Source organism: Nomascus leucogenys, chromosome 21 (genome assembly GCF_006542625.1).
Source record: "Nomascus leucogenys isolate Asia chromosome 21, Asia_NLE_v1, whole genome shotgun sequence".
NCBI lineage: Eukaryota > Metazoa > Chordata > Mammalia > Primates > Hylobatidae > Nomascus > Nomascus leucogenys.
In genome coordinates this window covers 68,695,574-68,714,717 of record NC_044401.1, presented here as the reverse complement: position 1 = coordinate 68,714,717, position 19,144 = coordinate 68,695,574, and the positions used below count along the sequence as shown (strand labels likewise).

At 43.2% G+C, this 19,144-nt stretch overlaps 1 protein-coding gene across 3 annotated transcripts in view; it reads right to left on the bottom strand.

Annotated features, from left to right (window-relative positions):
* EIF4E3 (eukaryotic translation initiation factor 4E family member 3) overlaps positions 1–19,144 on the bottom strand; it is a 75,517-nt gene that overhangs the window by 23,113 nt on the left and 33,260 nt on the right. For all 3 annotated transcript variants that reach the window (XM_030801731.1, XM_030801732.1, XM_030801730.1), the window contains one exon: positions 7,986–8,058. Coding sequence is in view for 1 of the 3 variants with exons in the window: in XM_030801730.1 (XP_030657590.1) it covers positions 7,986–8,058 (73 nt within the window). In the remaining 2 variants the exon portion in view is untranslated. The remainder of the gene's footprint in view (positions 1–7,985; positions 8,059–19,144) is intronic.

Here is a 19,144-nt window from a genome sequence, read left to right as displayed (position 1 = left end):
AAGCACTAAAGATCATGCTAAGGATTGGAGCTTTAGAAGCTTCTCTTGAAAACAAAAGCAGACAACTGATTCTGCTTGGTTTGGCAAATTTGACAGGAAGAGATTACAGCCCAAGAAGATCAGTGATACACTTAACATATTCATTAAAACACATATTTGTACATTTTTGCTGAGCATAAAATAGGAGCAAAATATCCGGTCACACCATTTAAAAAAAAAAAAAAAAGCCCTATTTGAAAAGCATGTGTCATTAAACTGGTCTGTTTCCCTGTTGCAGACCTCATCCAGTGCGTAGAATATTTGTGAAGTATGTCTGCTGGTGAAATACCTACAGGAAGGAATCTAGCATTACTCAGCTCCTGAAAACCTCTTCCGCCCTTGCAGAAGTGAAAGGTCTGCTACAGCGGAAGCCTGGTAATTCAAGATTATACTCTCTGTAACACATCTTGAAAATGGAAACACTTAAATTTTACTATATATAAAATCTTGCAAATAGATTTCAAAAGCCTTTAGGCTTATAATTAATTCTGTTAGACTTGCAAATCGAAGATTGCAGTAAAAGTAAAACTAAGCACAATGTTTATTAATGATGGTTAAATGCTTTTTTTTCCCCAAAAGCCTTGATAATCACCCTAGGACTAGGAGAGGTATAAAAGTTGAACATCATTCATTCAGTCAACATCTGTGACCATCAGTTGTGAACAGAGCACTGTGACGAGTCCTTGGGGAACTTAGCTGAATGCAGGAGGGTCAGCTTTCGACCACAGCAATCCACTCCTTGGGAGGTATGTTCTGGAACACCAATCTGGCACCTCTCCTTGAGAAACTGAGGCAGGCAAGACACCTGTCCAATGGAGTCTAATACCTGGATTTAAGACCTAGGTTCTCAGGATAACCTTCACAGGTCATGTAGCCCTTGAAACCCAAGTTGCCTCCTCTGTATAAGGATACAGCTATTTCATTGGAAAATGTAATGATGAAACGCAAAGTGAAAGCACTTGCCAGGCCTAAGGAAGGAAGCCAAGTATGGTTAGATCCATTAATATGCTGACCACTTGATAAATCCCCAATCTGTTAGTACTAATTGGAGCAACTATGCCCCACCTGACAGCCTTCTGCCAAATAGATAATCATTCATTACCAAGAAAACCAGCAAAATTTTCTCCTCAATTTCCTACTGGAATGTTCTGAAGAAAAAGAATGCACTTGGAAATTCTTCAGAAGAAAAGATGTCATGTGTTGACAGACAACAAAGTGATATGTCTGTTTTGTAAAACAAACCAGAAACAAAACCACCCAGCAAACACACCTCAAAAAAAAAAAAAAAAAAAAAAAAAAAAATTCCAGGATTTATTCCAAAGTTGTGGCATGTGTAGCAGGAGAGTATTTCCAAAAAAACAAAACAAATATTTTTGCTCATTAGGTATTATTAGTTGCCTGGGGCTTCCCACCAACTGAATCAGTGGTATTTATGGGCAGGGCCAATAGGCATCTGAACCGAATAGGCAACTGAAGAGTTTAATAGATGTTTCTAACTCACAGCAGACACAAAGGCTGAAAGCAAAGTGCTTCTGATTTACAAGAGCTGGGTACTTGAGAGAGAAATGGGTTTTCCTTTGAATTCCAAAAAGGGCTTGGCTGAAAGAGACAGCCCAAGTGTGGAGTTGTGATCAAAGAGTAAATGAGATGTGACAGGATGTGAAGGTAATTTCCCACCACACAGAAAGTCAGTTAGTAAAAACCAACTCTGGGTTGCAGAGTTAAAAGCTTGGAGTGAGAGGACAGTGGGGTTAAAACCTTGAAAGGATGGGAGAGAGCCCCACCCAAAGTTTGGGGATGTCTAGAGCAGAGGACTGTGGAACTTGCCTCCTGGTACAGCCCAAGAGGCTCCAAGACTCCCAGAAAAGGCCCTCACTCCTACAGCGCTGAGCAACATGGCAGTCAGGTCTGAGAACAGCTGTGAAGGCAGGAGGGGTTATTCTTGCCGGGAGGGCATGCCACAACCTTATAGAGTTCCCCTCATTCTGGCGGGGTAGGGGGAAGGCAGCCAACATTTCCTAAATCTCCAATCTGGAGCTTGAAATTGCTAGAAATTTCAAGCTGTACAGCACTCTGTCTCGAACGTCAGTTATTTGATGTATCACCCCCCAGGGCCTGGGGTCTGGATGTGTGTGTACATAGCAGGGGTCTTCATGACATGAGGTTACAGCAGGGCCAAAGGTGGTGGGCATGGCCCAAGGTCAGGAGGGGTCAGGGGTATTTCTGCATATGCCTGTTCATATGGAGAAGGAGAAGAGGGTGGTCACTTTCCCCAAAAGAGATTTAAATTAGAAGAGACCCAGTTTCACAGTTGAAGTGACTAAATTACTTTTAATTAACAAGGTCAAATCTCACCCCACCCCAATACACAGACACAATGGCCTCCACTGAGAATGTGGAGGAATACAAGCAATTTAACTTCAGTTATATTTCTTCATAACTGGATTGTAGCTATAGATGTTGATCCTATTATGCATATAATGAATAAACTAAATGATGGATAAAGAATCTTGTTATACTTGATGTGAAGTCTGTGCTACACAGAACTATGAAGTGGACCTGGCTGCAGGTCCTTCTCTTTCTCTCTTTTCAGTGTTGGCTTTCTTCCTGTCTACCCTCAGGCCCCTCCCTTCGTCAAGTGGTTCACTCTAGGTCATTCTGTTGCAGCACACCACACACCATGGGCTGTCTTGCTGTGTCCAGGGCAGCAAGTACTTGGAATCAATCTTTCCACCATCCTCCATGACCAATACTGACCTAGAAAACCTCTTCTTCTGAAGGAAGAGCCCTCATTTCCCAAGGGTTTGGAAAGCAATCTGCCGGCCTAACTTAACTGCACAACTCCAGTCAGAAGGCTTGACCTGCTGATATGAAGTCTTGATATTATCGACAGCACACGGGATAGGTTTGGCATATGCAGGGGAAACATTTCCTTAATTTCAATAGGTTATATATACTCTTTATGAAGACTTTCTGCTTACGATAAACGATGTTGAAATTTCCACCTATACAGGAAATATGGTTTCTGTTTTATGCAAATTTAAATAAGAAGTCAAGTTAGAAGAAATACTGGGTAGAATGTACTACAAGTGAGATAAGTGTGGCAAAATCTTTAAGGTGATACATCAAATAACTGACGTTCGAGACAGAGTGCTGTACAGGAATGAGTTTTCAGGGGTGGAATTTTTAGTCTTGTAGCAGATAAGGCTGAAAGAAACTGGACAAGGGAGACTTCTCTTGCAAATCACAAATGGCAGGTAGCTCTTCATTCTCCAACAGGTAAAATAGGGCTTGTTCAAAAGCAGTGTTCTATTTTTTTTTTCCCCCAGAGATGTGAGTCTTGCCATGTTGCCCAGGCTGAACTCGAACTCCTGGGCTCACACAATCCTCCCACCTCAGCTTCCTGAATAGCTGAGATCACAGGCATGAGCCAATGCCCCTGGCTAAAAGCCATTTTCTATTCTGCACTACAACCACTGAGGATGCAAAACCACAAGAGAAATGTGGAAAATTTGGACAGCTTCACAAAAGAGTAAGAGAATCAATAAGCACCTGGGAAATATGCCTAGATGTAAAATGGAATTTTCCAAGAAAGGTAGGAAAGTAGAAATGAACTTAACTCCAGGCAGAGAGAATTATTATTTGGTGTGATGAAAGTGTCCTCAGCAGGGGTTCCCAGGTCCTTTGGAGGCTGAGTGTCCTCCACTCCTCAATCACGGGGAGTAAAAGAAAGAGAACTGGACTGGAAGTGGAGGGAATTCCAGTCCTAGAGGCATGGCATGATTGGCTCTTTCCAATGAATGTTTGGGCCACTTACCTCCAGCCTCAGTCTCCTCAACTGATAGATGGGGTAACAATTCCTCTCCCAAACCCATCTACTTTGATTTGCTAAAGGGCCTCAAAGTATAAAAGGACACAGATGTCTTCAATAAGGCAATCATTAATATCACATGATTTTTACCTTTCATCTAAACACATATGGGAGGAAAACACAGACAGAACTGGAGAAGCAGTTTTTTTAGTGCTAACGGAGTGAGAGTCAAAGAATCAACGTACAGGCCAAAGTGGTTCATGCCTGTAATCTCAGCACTTTGGGAGGTCAAGGAGGGAACACAGCTTGAGGTCAGAAATTCGAGACTAGCCTGAGCAACATAGCAAGACCCCATCTCTACAAAAAAAAAAAATAATTTAACTGGGTGTGGTAGCACATGGCTGTAGTCCTAGATACTTGGGAGGAGGCTGGGGTGGGAGGATCTCTTGAGACCAGAGTTTGAGGCTGTAGTGAGCTATAATTGCACCACTGCACTCCTGCCTGGGTGACAAAGTGAGACCCTGTTTCTGAAGAAAAAAAAATTAATATACAATCCTAGAATAAAATAAAAAGACAATGGGACAAAAGCACATCCTCAAATTACTGACAAGATAGTATCCTGGCCAGTTCTTAAATACTAAGGACAATTTATCAGCTGTCAAGGACACTCGCAGGCTGAAATCTCAAGTTACTGATAAGTTAAATATCTTTACATACATCTCTGTGTTAGCGGTGGTGCAATCCAGAGTATAATCACTTGAAATAAATAATCTAGAAGCAGTGGTATATAGTTTCCTGATATAAAATACGACTGAAGAAAGCATGAGAAGATATCTCAGTAGAAGTAGACAAATTATGGCAGATGATTGGGTATTTACTATGGCTTTTTACCTCAATGTATCATTTAAGTCTCACAACAGCATGATAAAATTACCATCACAATTATTTCCATCTTACAGATGAGTAAACTGAGATTCAGACAGGTTATATAACTTGTCCAAGCTAATAAATGTCACATATGGGACATCAACCAAGGCACTGTGACTACCCTAGCCCACACCCTAGCCAGGTAACTGATGGAGCTGAGGGGTAGAATCCAGTCACACTTAAATAAAAGCTGGCCACACCTGAGGGCTAAGTGCCAAGCATTACTAAGAACTATATACCATCTCATTTAACTTTCACTCTACCTTAGCCAGTAGGCACTATTACTACCTCAGTTTTACAGATGAGAAACTGAGGGAGCAGAGACAGCTGAGACAGAAAGGAATTTCCTGATCCTTAGGGCAGTGTTTATCAGCCATTTTTTTCACTGTTGCCCCCTTAGGCCCTAAAAGAACCCTTTTTCTAATCACCTATGATGAAATTTTAATATCACAAAGACACCGTATGTTTATGGACTTCATGGACATCTATGCTTTGTATATAAAAAGAATGAGATTTGTTCACTGATCTACTTCCCCTGCAAGAATGCACTTTGGCCCCCACTGAGAATGTGTAGCCTACAGAATCCTTACGGGAGCAGTCTGTTGTGACTCAGGAAAGTGGTTCATTTATTAACTTCTAATTCATTCATTTTTTTTTTTTTTTTTTTGGGAGTGTGTGTGTGAGAGAGACAGAGTCTCACTCTGTCACCCAGGCTAGAGGGCAGTGCAATCTCGGCTCACTGCAACCTCCACTTCCCGGGTTAAAGCAATTCTCCTGCCTCAGCTTCCCCAGTAGCTGGGACTACAGGCGCCTGCCACCACTCCAGGCTAATCTTTGTATTTTTAGTAGAGACAGGGTTTCACCATGTTGCTCAGGCTGGTCTTGAACTCCCGACCTCAAGTGATCCGCCCACCTCGGCCTCCCAAAGTGCGGGGATTACAGGCAAGAGCCACCATGCTCGGCCTCATTCATTCATTCAATCCTTCAATATTCATTAAGTGCAAAGGACCAGACACAATAATATAGTGCTGTATGATTCCATCAATATAAAGTTCAGTAACAGAATGAATATAGTGTGGTAGAAATAAGAATAGTGGTTGCTTGGGGGATGGAGGCTGGCAGGGGCACGAAGAGACTTTCTAGTGTAAGGGAAAGTTTTTCTTCTTGATCTGCGTGATGGTTGTACGTGCGTACCCTTGTCAAAATTTATACTTAGGAAATCTACATTTACTGTATATAAATTATATCCCAATAAAGTAGTTTTAAAGAAAGTATTTCCTAGTGTGTGCCTGCCTGGGTGCTTTAAATTGCTCCCTGAAGACCCTAAAATGCTGTGGATTCAGGGGCGCTACCAAATACCCTGGGTTATCTCGCAGGGTCAGGAAAACCAAGCCAATCCCCTCATCTGACTAGTGTCAGCTCCGGAACCCCTTGCATAGCCCTGATGATCTAATGTCATGTGGGTTGGGAAAAGTCTAATGAGACTCCGAGAGCCTTTACATGAGGACAGGCCTTCAAATCAAGCGCTCTGAGGATTATAAAATGGCTGCTGGGAAAAGGTAACAGAAGTCCCTAAATCCACAGAAGAGGAGATGTGCAGGGAGGCCTCCCAGACTCTGAGCGCGTTGATTTCTCTGGACAGTGGCCCTCGTGCTGCCTTGCGGTGCTGTCTGTACTTGGCACTGCACAGCGGCACTGCTGCTCTGCTTCCCACACGCTTATGTCACTTCCCCAACGACACCAGAAATGGCCCACAGTCAGGACTGTGTCTTCACACCCGGCTCACTGCCCTTGGTAGCCACACGCAGCACCTTGCAATCAGATTCCTGGGACTTCGTAATTATGCATGCCAAATCTTTTGAACCAGATACTGGGACCACAGCCTAAAAAAAAAAATGGATCTCTATGCTACTTCTGCATGTAATAGGCTGCCTAAGAGACACAATCTAGATGCGGATCTATTGGAATTTCTAAGACATTAACAGATTTAGGGATACAACAGGAAAGCTATTTAAAATCTCTCTCTTCTAGAAAATTCATGGACATATGGTAAATGCAACTCTGAAACAGCCACAAAAGCCTTATTCTCTACCTGCACCAGCCCGTTACACTAGAAGACAGGAAAAACTGGATAGAATCTGCTATTGAAGAAAATAGAAATGGGATCAATTAAATCAATCAAGTTTTTTCTTTTTTGAGACAAGGTCTTGCTCTGTTGCCCGGGCTGGAGTGCAGTAGCGTGAACACAGCTCACTGCAGCATTGAAATCCTGGGCTCAAGTGATCATTGTACCTCAGCCTCCCAAGTAGCTGGGACCACAGATGTGTGCCACCACGCCCAGTTAATTTTTAAGGAACTGTTTGTAGAGATGGGGGTCTATGTTGCCCAGGCTGCTCTGGAACTCCTAGGCTCAAGCAATCCTCCCACCTCAGCTTCCCGAACTCCTGGGATTTCAGGCGTGAGCCACTATGCCTGGCCAGTTGTGTTTTTTCAGTTCTGTTTTTCCAACTCCACCAACAGAGTTAGATAGAGAAAGAACTAATAGAACTAAGAGCCTGCATTCATTGAGAATCTGCTATGTATTAGATATTCCACTAAGCATGGCATAAACATAATCTTATTCAATCTTCACAGTAACCCATGGAGGTAGGTGCTACCATTAGACCAATTTTACAGAGATGAAAGGAGTTGATCCATGCCTAATTTAGGATGATGGAATTGCAAAGTGAAGTAGGAAACCAAGCAGAGACTCTCCACCTTCATGCCCCACATTATCCTGCTCTGCCCATGTGACCTCTAAACCTTTAACAACCTGCAGGGAAGGCGCCACTGCCTCTCACTGATGGGGAACAGAGGCACAGAGAAGCAGTGGCAGAGGTGGAGTTTGAACAGGAACACAGATAAAGATCTTGAAAAACCTTCACTCTTAACCACACTGCAGTCTGCCTTTTGTGCGGGTCTATGAAAGGTTTAGGTAGTAGATAAAGGTTCAGCAGGTGGCCAAGACAAGAGCAGGCCACCTGACTGTGTGCTCAGCTGGCCCTGGGGTGGACTTGGTTAAGGGCAGCTGTGCCAACCTGGACCCGAGAGCCAACTCCAGAGCAGAACCCTGGACAGGGGCTGCCGGCACAGCAACAGATTTCAAGGTGGGTGATTAGGTCTCCGACATGTGCCGTGTTAATTCAGTTAGTCCCTCTCTTGATCTTACCTGTACTGTCTGTACTGTGTAGATTTTCTTCAGATTTGATGCACACTCAGCTGCTGTGGCACCAGGGAGGGATCTAGGCAAGAGGAGCAGGACAAAGACACAAAACAAGCAGTCAGTGCTCACAAACGGCCCACAGTAGAATCTTTCAGGTCTTCCTAAAAATCAGGTCTCAAACCACAGGATTGGACATTTGGGGGATGCTAGTTGGAATTTAAAATGTGAAATCCCTACTTTGTGAAACCATGTGTTTGCTTCTCCTAAAAATCAGCAGATTTATTCTTGGAAACTTAATAGAAAAAAAAAAGATAAGTATGTATTAATAAGAAAGGGAATGGACACCTTAAAATCACATTTTAAAACATACCAAAATAACCTAATGATAACCAAGCATTTTCTCCAGGACTTTAGATGAGAAACTGCCTATTGTACACATGACAATGAAAATGCAGTGTCCTGGCCTGGTGATATGTTTGAAAACTTGTTAGTAACTGGGTGGTAAATATTCAAGCACTCTTGAGAAACAGAGTGACCATTTGCCTACTTTAAGAAAACTCAACTCTGGTTTCATATGAATTTGCTGTTACCAAAACACTTGCCTTTAGAAAATACTTTCAGTTCTTTTCTCTGGCTGATTCAATTAGCGCAGCTGAACTTTATGGTCAGACTGCATTAATCTTTAGTTAGCTATATGTTCCACTAGATGGCAACATACTACAGGTTTAGTCACCAGAAACACTACAATTTAACTGGTTTTACCAAGGACCATTGCCTGGGATGGTAAAATGACCTGTCCCATCAAACCTTAGGAGTTCAAGACTCTCAATTCCTGCCACCTTTTCTTTCTCTATATATTGAATTAGCAGTTCATGCTCAAAAATGTTGGGGTACAATTATATCAGCCTAAGATTATGTTTCATCACACAAATAATGCATGAAAGCCCACATCTGGTTGTTGGTGAGAAATAAGAAGCTTGCTGAGAGGAGAAAGTACCTCAATCACAGCTGACCCACTAGGATCTGGAATCTGTAAAAGCAATGCTCTTTACCAGACACTGATACCAGAGACGCTGCCCCCAAGGACCCTCAGTATGTTGTACTTCCTGGACAGTTGCTAAAACGCTGCACACTAGAGACAAAACTCACATGAGCTCAGAAGTGAAGGCAATGCCAAAGGCCCATGCCCAGGCTGGGGTAAGCACAGCAAGGACTACAGTCCTTGAACTACGAACCAGTGAATGCTCCCTAAGAGTCGAACCTGAATATCAAAAATGCATTCCTGGCCAGCCGCGGTGGCTCATGACTATAATCCGAGTACTCTGGGAGGCTGAGGCAGGTAAATCACTTGAGGACAGGAGTTCGAGACCAGCATGGCCAACATGGTGAAATCCCGCCTCTACTAAAATTATTAATACAAAAATAAGCCAGGAGCGGTGGTGCTCACCTGCAGTCCCAGCTACTCGGGAGGCTGAGACACGAGAATCACTTGAACACAGGAGGTGGAGGTTGCAGTGCACCGAGGTGGGGCCACTGCACTCCAGCCTGGGTGACAGAGCGAGGCTCTGTCTGAAAAAAACAAAAAATGCATTTCTGAATGCCGCTTCCTTATCAGAAGGTCACTAAAGAAGCACAATCACGGACTAGTTTGGGGGAAAACAAGGGACTTCCACTGGGCAGGTGCAGTCCAATAAAGAAATCTACTGTAAAGCACTGAATTTACAACTCGATTTGCTGGACATTGTTTTAGGAAAGCAAATCCACATTAAACACCATGACTGCATTTTGTTGTTGTCAGACTTTAAGCCTAAAATAACTATGTCGAAGAGTGTGGCAAAGAACGAAGTACTCAATCAATACCTTGCTAATGGCAGTTCACACCTGGGCCCCTGATGAAATACATCAGTCCACGTGGATTGACTGGGCTGTAGTTACTGAAGTATCAACTTGGATAGATATAAAGTTGGCTATTTAATGGAGGTTTTATGTCTTTTTCAGCTTTCATTATTTTTTAAATGAGGGGAAAAAAACTTTAAAACTCTTAAACTTTTTCTGAATAGACTGTTAGCATGAAAAATATATCACTTTAACATTAAAATACAACTTTTCTTCCTTTAACTGACTGCTCTACTACATATGCCCAGTAAATACATTCCTGGATCCCCCAAAGCACATAGGAGAGTATACACAGGGCTTCTTCCCTATGTGTGTGTGGGTCGGGGGCGGGGAGGGGGTTTGGGATTCTAGGGCCCAAAGGGAGGAAATATACTTTTGCATTCTTTTTTCATTCAAAAAACTGTGTATTTCAAAAAAAACTTTTTAACTAATTTTTAAAGTTCACTTCAATTTGAAACAGTTTATAATGAGTATAATTTAAATGTTTGCTTCACACAGTATTATGTCAATTTTAAGCAAATACAATGTGAGGATAATACCATTTAACCTAGACAAAAAAAAAAAAAAAAGCACTCATGAAAATTTGTTATATATGGTTCTTTTTAAATGCCTCTGTCTCCACAGTCTGGTCTTTACTTGTATTCCAGCGCAGGAGATAATTGTACCAAGTTACGTAGGTCCCCTCAGTTTCATTATCCAGGTTTTTCGAAGAAATCATGTTTCCAGAGGCCCTAAAAGGACTCTAGAATAAAATAACAACTAGGAAGTACTTATTAGTGTAACACAACAGTGTCAGTGACTAACACATAAGTGCCGAATTCTTGCTAGTGTGCTGAGCCTCTGACCTCCGTTGAAGCACTGAATCCCTGCAATCCTATTTATGCAGCTGTCAATGTTATTTATCACCATTACAGGTGAGCAGTCTGGTGCTTAGAGAGGTTTGGGAACTTGCCCATGGCCACAGATATGTGATTTGAATACAGGTGACCCATTTGTGATTTCCTGCTCTTCACCCCTCACTGCTGAGCTGCCCATTCAAGCCATATATACACTTGCCTCTTTAAATGGAGATTTACAGTTGACTCTTTTGGTACATTTTCATCAAGGCCACCATTTTTGCTGAATCCCATTTTTTTTTTTTTTTTTTTTGTTTTTGGGACAAGGTCTCACTCTGTTGCCCAGGCTGGAGTGCAGTGGCACAATCACAGCTCACTGTATTCTTGACCTCCTGGGCTCAAGCAATCCTTCTGCCTCAGCCTTCCAAGTAGCTGGGACTACAGGTGCATGTCACCACAGCCAGCTAATTTTTGTATTTTTTGTAGAGGGAGGGTCTCACTATGTTGCCCAAGCTGGTCTCAAACTCTTGGCCTTAAGTGATCCCACTGCTTTAGCCTCCCAAAGTACTGGGATTACAGGAGTGAGCCATCACCTCAAGGCCTGAACACCATTTTTAATACAAGACTGTATTCATACAATATTCTGAGAAGAAACAATATTAAAATAGTCTTTCCAATGGAGCAGGGTAGGGAAGATCTTTACAAAAACCAAAAGGATTACACTCCACAAGGGCTCTATTTTAACAGACTAACACCTGATGATACTGATGTATTGGGATCTCAAAGGAGATATGGGCAGAGCGCAGTGGTTCACGCCTGTAATCCCTGCACTCTGGGAGGCCAAGGCACTTGGATCACCTGAGGTCAGGTGTTCGAGACCAGCCTGGCCAACATGATGAAATCCAGGCTCTACTAAAAATACAAAAAAATAGCTGGACGTGGTGGTGTATGCCTGTAATCCCAGCTACTCAGGAGTCTGAGGCAGGAGAATCGTTTGAACCTGGGAGGCGGAGGTTGCAGTGAGCCGAGACTGCGCCACTGCAGTCCAGCCTGGGCAACAAGAGCAAAACTCCATCTCAAAAAAAAGAAAGAAAAGAAAAAAGAAAGGAGATATGTCAGGCTCCACAGAAACTCAGTTTCCTAATTTCTTCATGGAGGAGGGTGATTCTGTGATCTCAAAGATTCTTTCCAGCTGATGGGCACCCTTCTGAATATTCAGGCTTCAAAGTAACAAAACAGTGATGTCGCAAGTACTGATGGTAGTAAATACTCGGCCGGCCAGCAGAAGGTATGGCATCCTTTTGTGAGCCAAATGTGACTCCAACAGTCACTGAAAAACACCAATGTGCCTAAACCTCATGCCCAAACTTCATACTTGTTTAACAAGCAAAATTGGGCCATATCCACAGAATCAATTTCAAAAGAGCAAACAACTCGAGATTTTTAAACACTCTGCCCTGTAAACAGGTCAGTCTGTACTGGAATTGCTGATTGAAAATTGAACTGCAGCTGTATCATCTACGGTTACCGTTTCTTAAAGTAGCAGTGCAAGCTGTTCATGGCAACCCTGCAGCCTTGGCAGCCGGCAGTTACACCTCTCTTCCCTGTCACCTGAGTAGACATTTGTAGCAACTGAAGGTAAATGTTTGTAATGGATGTCAAGGAAGGAAACATTTTTACTGGTATCACATATACAGTCTATTCTCTTAGCTTGAAAAATCTTTTTCTTTCATTCATGTTATAAACCTTCCCTTCCCAGCAGAACCCTAGTCCAAACCCTGTCTCCACAGACCAGGGGTGCTCATCTGAGGGTGATGTTGCACCCCAGAAGAGACTTGGCAATATCTGAAGACATTTTCGGTTGTCATAACTGAGGACGTGCTACTGGCAGGTGGTGGGTAGAAGCCAAAGGTGCTGCTGAACATCCTACAGTACACGGGACAGCCCTCACAACAGAGAATCGCCCTGGCCAGAACGTCCATGGTGCCCATGCAAAGAAACCCTCCTGGCAATGCGTAACAAATAGTCTCAGGGGCTTTAAAATTTATTTAATCAACAAAAATGCTTTGCACACCTTTTGTGGCCGCTGGGGATATGATGGTGATCATTCTAGAAAAAGGCCTTTTCCCATAGAGTTTATATTTTAGAACCAACATCCCTCCTCTCTCGGAATTCCCCAGGCTCCCAAAGGCAAAGAAACAATGTTCCTATCATTTTTTTAATTCTCCCGGGAGGGAGGAGGTGGGAAAGAAGGCTGAGAGAGGAACATACATGCCGATAATGACCATTCCTAGTAGAAGATACAGGCAGAGCTGTGGAAAATCACAGAACCCAGGAATCAGGACCCTGGTTCGGAATTTTCTGAATCATACGCCGCCCTCCCACGGTATACAGCTAGAGCTGAGAACACAGCAATGGAACAATAAATGTCCCTCAATGGATCAGGTTAAAGAATTTCAATAGTTCCACCAGGAGTTTCCACTTTATTTAATAATATTAATGTAATAATGGCTCCCTTTTATTAAGCATGTATTATATGAAAGGGTTTTGCAGATATTATCTCTAATTCTTACAGCAATCCTGTCAGGTTGGTTTCACTATCTCCACTTCACAGATTAGGAAACTGAGGCTCAGTGAACTTGTTTTTAAGTAGCAGGTCTGGGTTCTTCTCCTGGTCTATCTGGCTCTGAGGCCCATGACCTTCCTCTTAAACTAGGCTGACTCCCAGTAATAACTGAGCAGTCATTGTCAGCCTAGGTGTCCCATAGCATATCTTGTGTCATATCCCTCCTTGGGCCCACCTACTTCCTGCCTGTCAATCTTGCCTCCCCACCATACATCTAGCCACACTGCTGGCAAAGCATAGAGGGAGAGGTGCAGGAGAGAGCTAGATGCCACTAGAATCCCTGGCAAAAAAAATACCCCCAAATGTAATATAAATAACATGATTCAGGAAGAAGTGAAGTGCTTGAAAGCATTTTATCCTTTTTTTTTTTGGAGACAGAGTCTTGCTCTGTTGCCCAAGCTGGAGTGCAGTGGTGCGATCTCGGCTCACTGCAAGCTCTGCCTCCTGGGTTCATGCCATTCTCCTGCCTCAGCCTCCCGAGTAGCTGGGACTACGGGCACCCGCCACAACGCCCAGCTAATTTTTTTGTATTTTTAGTAGCGACGAGATTTCACCATGTTAGCCAGGATGGTCTCAATCTCCTGACCTCGTGATCCACCTGCCTCAGCCTCCCAAAGTGCTGGGATTACAGGCATGAGCCACCGCACCCGGCCCATTTTATCCTTTTTCTTATTCCAGAAATGCTGGGCTCCCAATAATTGAAAAGACCACATATCATGTTGTACATGCATACATGATCTCCTTTTATCCTCATTAAAACACCTTATGTAAATAATAGTTGCAACCCCACTTTAAAGATAAGCAAACTAAATCTGAAGGTGGTAAGGTAACTTGCCCAAACATACACCATTGGTTAGTGGCAGATCTGGGACTTGAAGCAAAGGTTACCTGACAACCATGCCCTTAGTCATTAGCCTAAACTAAACAGCTCCTGTATAACCAATATTCAGCCTGGCACCCTCATAAAAACACTGCACCAAGCATGACCCCAGCTGTCCTGCAGCTTACAATCCTCCATTCAGACTGACCAAATATGCCTTCCCCATTAAACCCCACTTTTAAAGATACAATTGCTGCAGCCTAAGCTCATTAAGAAAGTTCATGGAGACAGATGCCTCTGTAAACACCTAAGGAAATTATCTTAATCATTACCTGGCTATCTTTTATCAGACCACAGCACCACTTACAATCCATATGTACACCTAGAGATGCTTCTTACAAAGCAAAGAAGCTGAAAAGGTTTCTTCGAACCCTGCCGCATCTTTGCCACTCAAAGTGCAACCAGGCAATGGGCAGCATCACCTGGGAGCTTGTTAGAGTGGCGGTCTCCAGGTCCCCATGAGACCTGCTAAATCCTAGGTGATCTGTATGTACATTAGAGTTTAAGACATGCTGGCCTATGTCATCTAAATCAAGTTACCATAAGAAATGCTAACTTGGAAAGTAAAATCTAATGCACTACAGCATCACAAGACAAATGTAAAAATCACTATTGTCACAAACGCATTTGCCATCACCCAAAGACATCAAGAAGAAGTTATCCTTATGTGTGAAAGACAGTTCTGTAAAAGCACTTAAATATGGGTTTTCAGGCAAGGGCTCTCTTCTTTTCTCAGCAAATTCTGAGGCAGGCAGTCCTTGGCTTAATCATCTCCCATGAAACTGGCTCTTGGTTTCCTTATTTGTAAAATTAAGAGGTAGAGCCAGGTAACCCCTTAAGTCCTGTCCAGCTCCAATATTTTAGGATAAGAGATATGAGAGAATTGTGTCCTATCTGTGTTCATGCTCACAGGAAAGCAGTGTGCAGTGGGGTTAGGGACACCAGGGCTTGGAGTCATACGGTCCTAATTCAAATCCTGTTTCTGTTCTATATTGCTGTGTGACCTCAGGCAAGTTACTTCTCTGGGCCTCAATTTTCTTATCTGTAAAATGTTGCTGATATATCCTACTTCAGTAATGTGAGAATTTTATGGATAATTATGTACAGTATCTAGTCCAGTGCTTAACACAAATGAGTAAACTGTAGTTCATATTAACAAGTTAAAGTGGGAAAAGATGTCTGAAACAGTATGTGGTACAATATATCCAATTACTCGATACACATGCCCAATACACAGGCACACAATAAATGTCTGCTGAAAAAACCAACGATGACGATATTCCATCTTATGTGAGAGATAATTTTGTTTCAGCCAAGAGAACCCACCTTAAAGGGGAAGACTTTAAAGGCAGAGTTACATCTTCTAAATGCTAGTCTTCCTCTTGGATTTACAACACCGGGCTCAGCTGTCAGAGGGAAAATTTGTACAGCCCGGTTACATGATTAAGTATGCCCCTCACTCCATTAAAGATGATTTCATTTTAATCACTTTTAGATAGATCTGTGGCTTGCGGCTATACCAGCTTCCTGTCTGATCAAGAGTCGCATACAAAAATGGCCCAAGCCCTATTACTGACAGTTAATAATGCATCTACTGAAAATATCTACATCATTTAAAGGTTTTATTTCTGCATGTTTATTTGATTTTGCTTTCTCCCTGCTTTCCTATGGTCATTCTTGGTCTATCTTACAGCTCTTTGCCAGTAGCAACTGGGGCTCCTTTCATCTTGAGATATATTAATCCTTCAGTACATGCAGGATGGGTAGAGAAGTACAGCAGTGTTAGAGTTTACAACAAAATTAAGAAAGACCAAGTTGTGAACCATTCCCATGACAGATCACTAAATTCTTGCCATGTGCCCTGGGTTTGGAAGTAAGTAAATGGTCTCTGTAATATTAAAAGCAGAAATGTTTTTGAGCAGCTAGTGCCAGGTAAGGACCAGAAACTTTTCTGAGTGAGGATGTGAAAGGCCCTCATACTTTTCTGCAAGAAGCAACCACTGACCTGAGGTAGAAAGGCTGGAAGTACTCTATGTTAGGGCCTTGCCCTGCCAGATGTTCTCAGAGGAACTTTACCCCTCACAAAAAATAAAATCCTGGGCCATTTAGAGTCTACAGGTTCAGGAGGGCAAGTGAGGGAAAAAGACAAGAAAAGTTCAGATGCCAGCCACTCTCTCCCTGTCAACCATAGCCCTTCCATCCAGTCTCCTCCCCAACCTAGTTCCAGTAGGCAACTCAATGAACAAGGATGACTTTGGGGTCCCTTTTGTCAAGCTCGCCCCTACCTTCCCATATCAGATTTGTTATTATGGAACACACCATTGGAATGTATTTTGAAGTACTGCACCCTTTAGGGTGGGTCGCTCTAGAACTCAACACTTCTCAGAATTCTTCATTGATACTACTGAGACATTCAGCATGTGAGATATCCCTCCTGCGAGGACATGGCCCAAGATATAGTCATGTTTGCAATCTTATTACCTGGAATGGTGACTGGTAAATAATATGCTCAATTGATATGATCAATACATAGAGCAGAACTCTGAAGTTTGGGTATCTATGGCATTTGTTACAAATCTACCTTTCACCACAGAGGTCTGAATGAGTAGGTCTGGGGCAGGGTGGGGAGCCTGTATTGTAACAAGCACAGCCAGGTGATTCTGATAGGTGGATGAGGGAATACACTTTGAGAAACACAGGCTTGGTGGAGCTAAACCATGATTGGGTAGGGTTGGTGACAGTTGTATATGATGGCTCACCTTTCTGATAAAAAAAAAAAAAGTCTGCAAATACTCACTCAGCACCTACTGTGTGAGTGCAGTACAGGCACTGTAATGTGCACTCCCTGGAGTCACAGACATGAGGAAGTTAAATCTATCCAAGGAAAGGGCCAGTAGTCTGACGTGACCAGGAAGAGTGGACAGACTGAGTGGTATTGTGGAGTTGAAGAGTGGTAGGTGATAAGGTTTAAGAAGAGGTGGGTTTGGGCAGGGCACCTCTAATCCCAGCACTTTGGGAGGCTGAGGTGGGAGAATTGCTTGAGCCCAGGAGTTTGAGACCGGCCTGGGCAACATAGTCAGACCTTGCCTCTACAAAAAATACAAAAATTAGCTGGGTGTAGTAGCACATGCCTGTTGTCCCAGCTACTTGGGAGGCTGAGGTGCAGGGATTGCTTGAGCCCAGGAGGTAGAAGCTATAGTGAGTCATGGTTGCGCCACTGCACTCCAGCCTGGGTAACAGAGAGAGCCTGTCTCTCTCTCTCTCTCTCTCTCTCTCTCTCTCTATTATATATATATATATATATATATATATATATATTCATATCTTATATTTTAAAAGGTGCGTTCCACTTAAAAAAAGCAATATATGAATGTATACCATAATCTGTAAGTCCACAGTTTTCCTTAAAAAAAAAGGTAGGGAATCTTTTATTGAAATTAAAGGGGTCTTTTTATATATGTACGTATGTACATATGTATGTATTTCTAGAGGCGGGTCTCATTCTGTCAACTAGGCTGGAGTGTATTGGTGTGATCATAGTTCACCGCATCCTGGAATTCAGGCTCAAGCAAACACCTAGGCTCAAGGGATCCTCCAGCCTCAGCCTCCCAAGTAGCTGGGACTACAGGCTCTTGCCATCACGCCCGGCTAATTTTTTTTTTAAATAGAAACAAGGTATTGCCATGTTGCCTAGGCTGGTCTCACACTCCTGGCCTCAAGAGATCCTCCCTCCTCAGCCTCCTAAAGTGCTGTGATTGCACGGATGAACCACCACATCCAGCCTAAGGGGGCTCATTTCTAAAAACAAACAAACCACCACACCACCACCTTCAAAGCTGCTCTGGTAGAAGTAGTGGTGGAGATCCAGAATCCATACTGTCTGGATCACACAACTTCATAAAACAGGCCCTCTTAGGTGGTAGGAGACATAAAGTAAAAATCCACTGCTATGGCAGAGGAACGGGGCAAAGGAGTTTTGGAATGGTAAGATAAGGCATATGTTTAGAAGGCTAACCATGCCAGCCCAGGTGGGGGATGCCTGGAGAGGGGCAGAGCTTGGGAGCAGGCAAGAAGCTAAGAGCCGGCTAGGAGGTAACTGGAACTAGACATAACCAGAACCTGCAGAGAGAGGGCATGGAGAGAGGAAAATGGCTTAGACTTGGAGCAAGTTTTCCCAGGGGAATTAACAGTATGAAATACAGAACTGGATGGAGTAGGGGGCTTGAGAGAAAGAAGATTCAAGGATCAAATAGAAATTCCAATTCTGAAAAACTGGAAGTACGGCGGGATGGTTATCCAACATGTGGTCAGCAGAAAAGAAAGAGAATGGAGAGAAATCAGCTCAGTCACTGAAGAGTCAGTACTGCATTTAAAGTGCCCGTGGACTTCCTTAGCTTTCAGACATGTGTCCAGAACTCCAAAGAGAGCCGAAGGCTGGAGATGGAGACTTGCAAATGATTAGCAGAGTAATGGAGCCACCACAGGAGAAGGTGAAGTCACTGCAGGTAGAATTCAACAACACCCTGCTCAGGGTATTCAGTGCGGGCTGACTTGTGCTAGGCTCCAACCCAGGAGCTACGGACCAGGCATCCGGGACGAGAACTCTGCCCTCGTGAAGTTTATGTCCTAGTGGGAGAGGACAAGCCAATGGTGGTAATGCTATGGAGAAAATACAACAGGGTCAGGGGCTCGGGGTGTGTGTGTCGGGATGCTTGTGCTATTTCATAACAGTGGTCAGGGAACATAAGATGGTTTGGCTGTGTCTCCACCCAAAATCTCATCTTGAATTGTGATCTCCATAATCCCCATATATGTCAAGGGCAGGACCAGGTGAAGGTAACCGGATCATGGGGGTGGCTTCCCCCATGCTGTTTTCATAATAGTGTGTGAGTCTCATGAGATCTGATGATTTTGTAAGCGTCTGGCA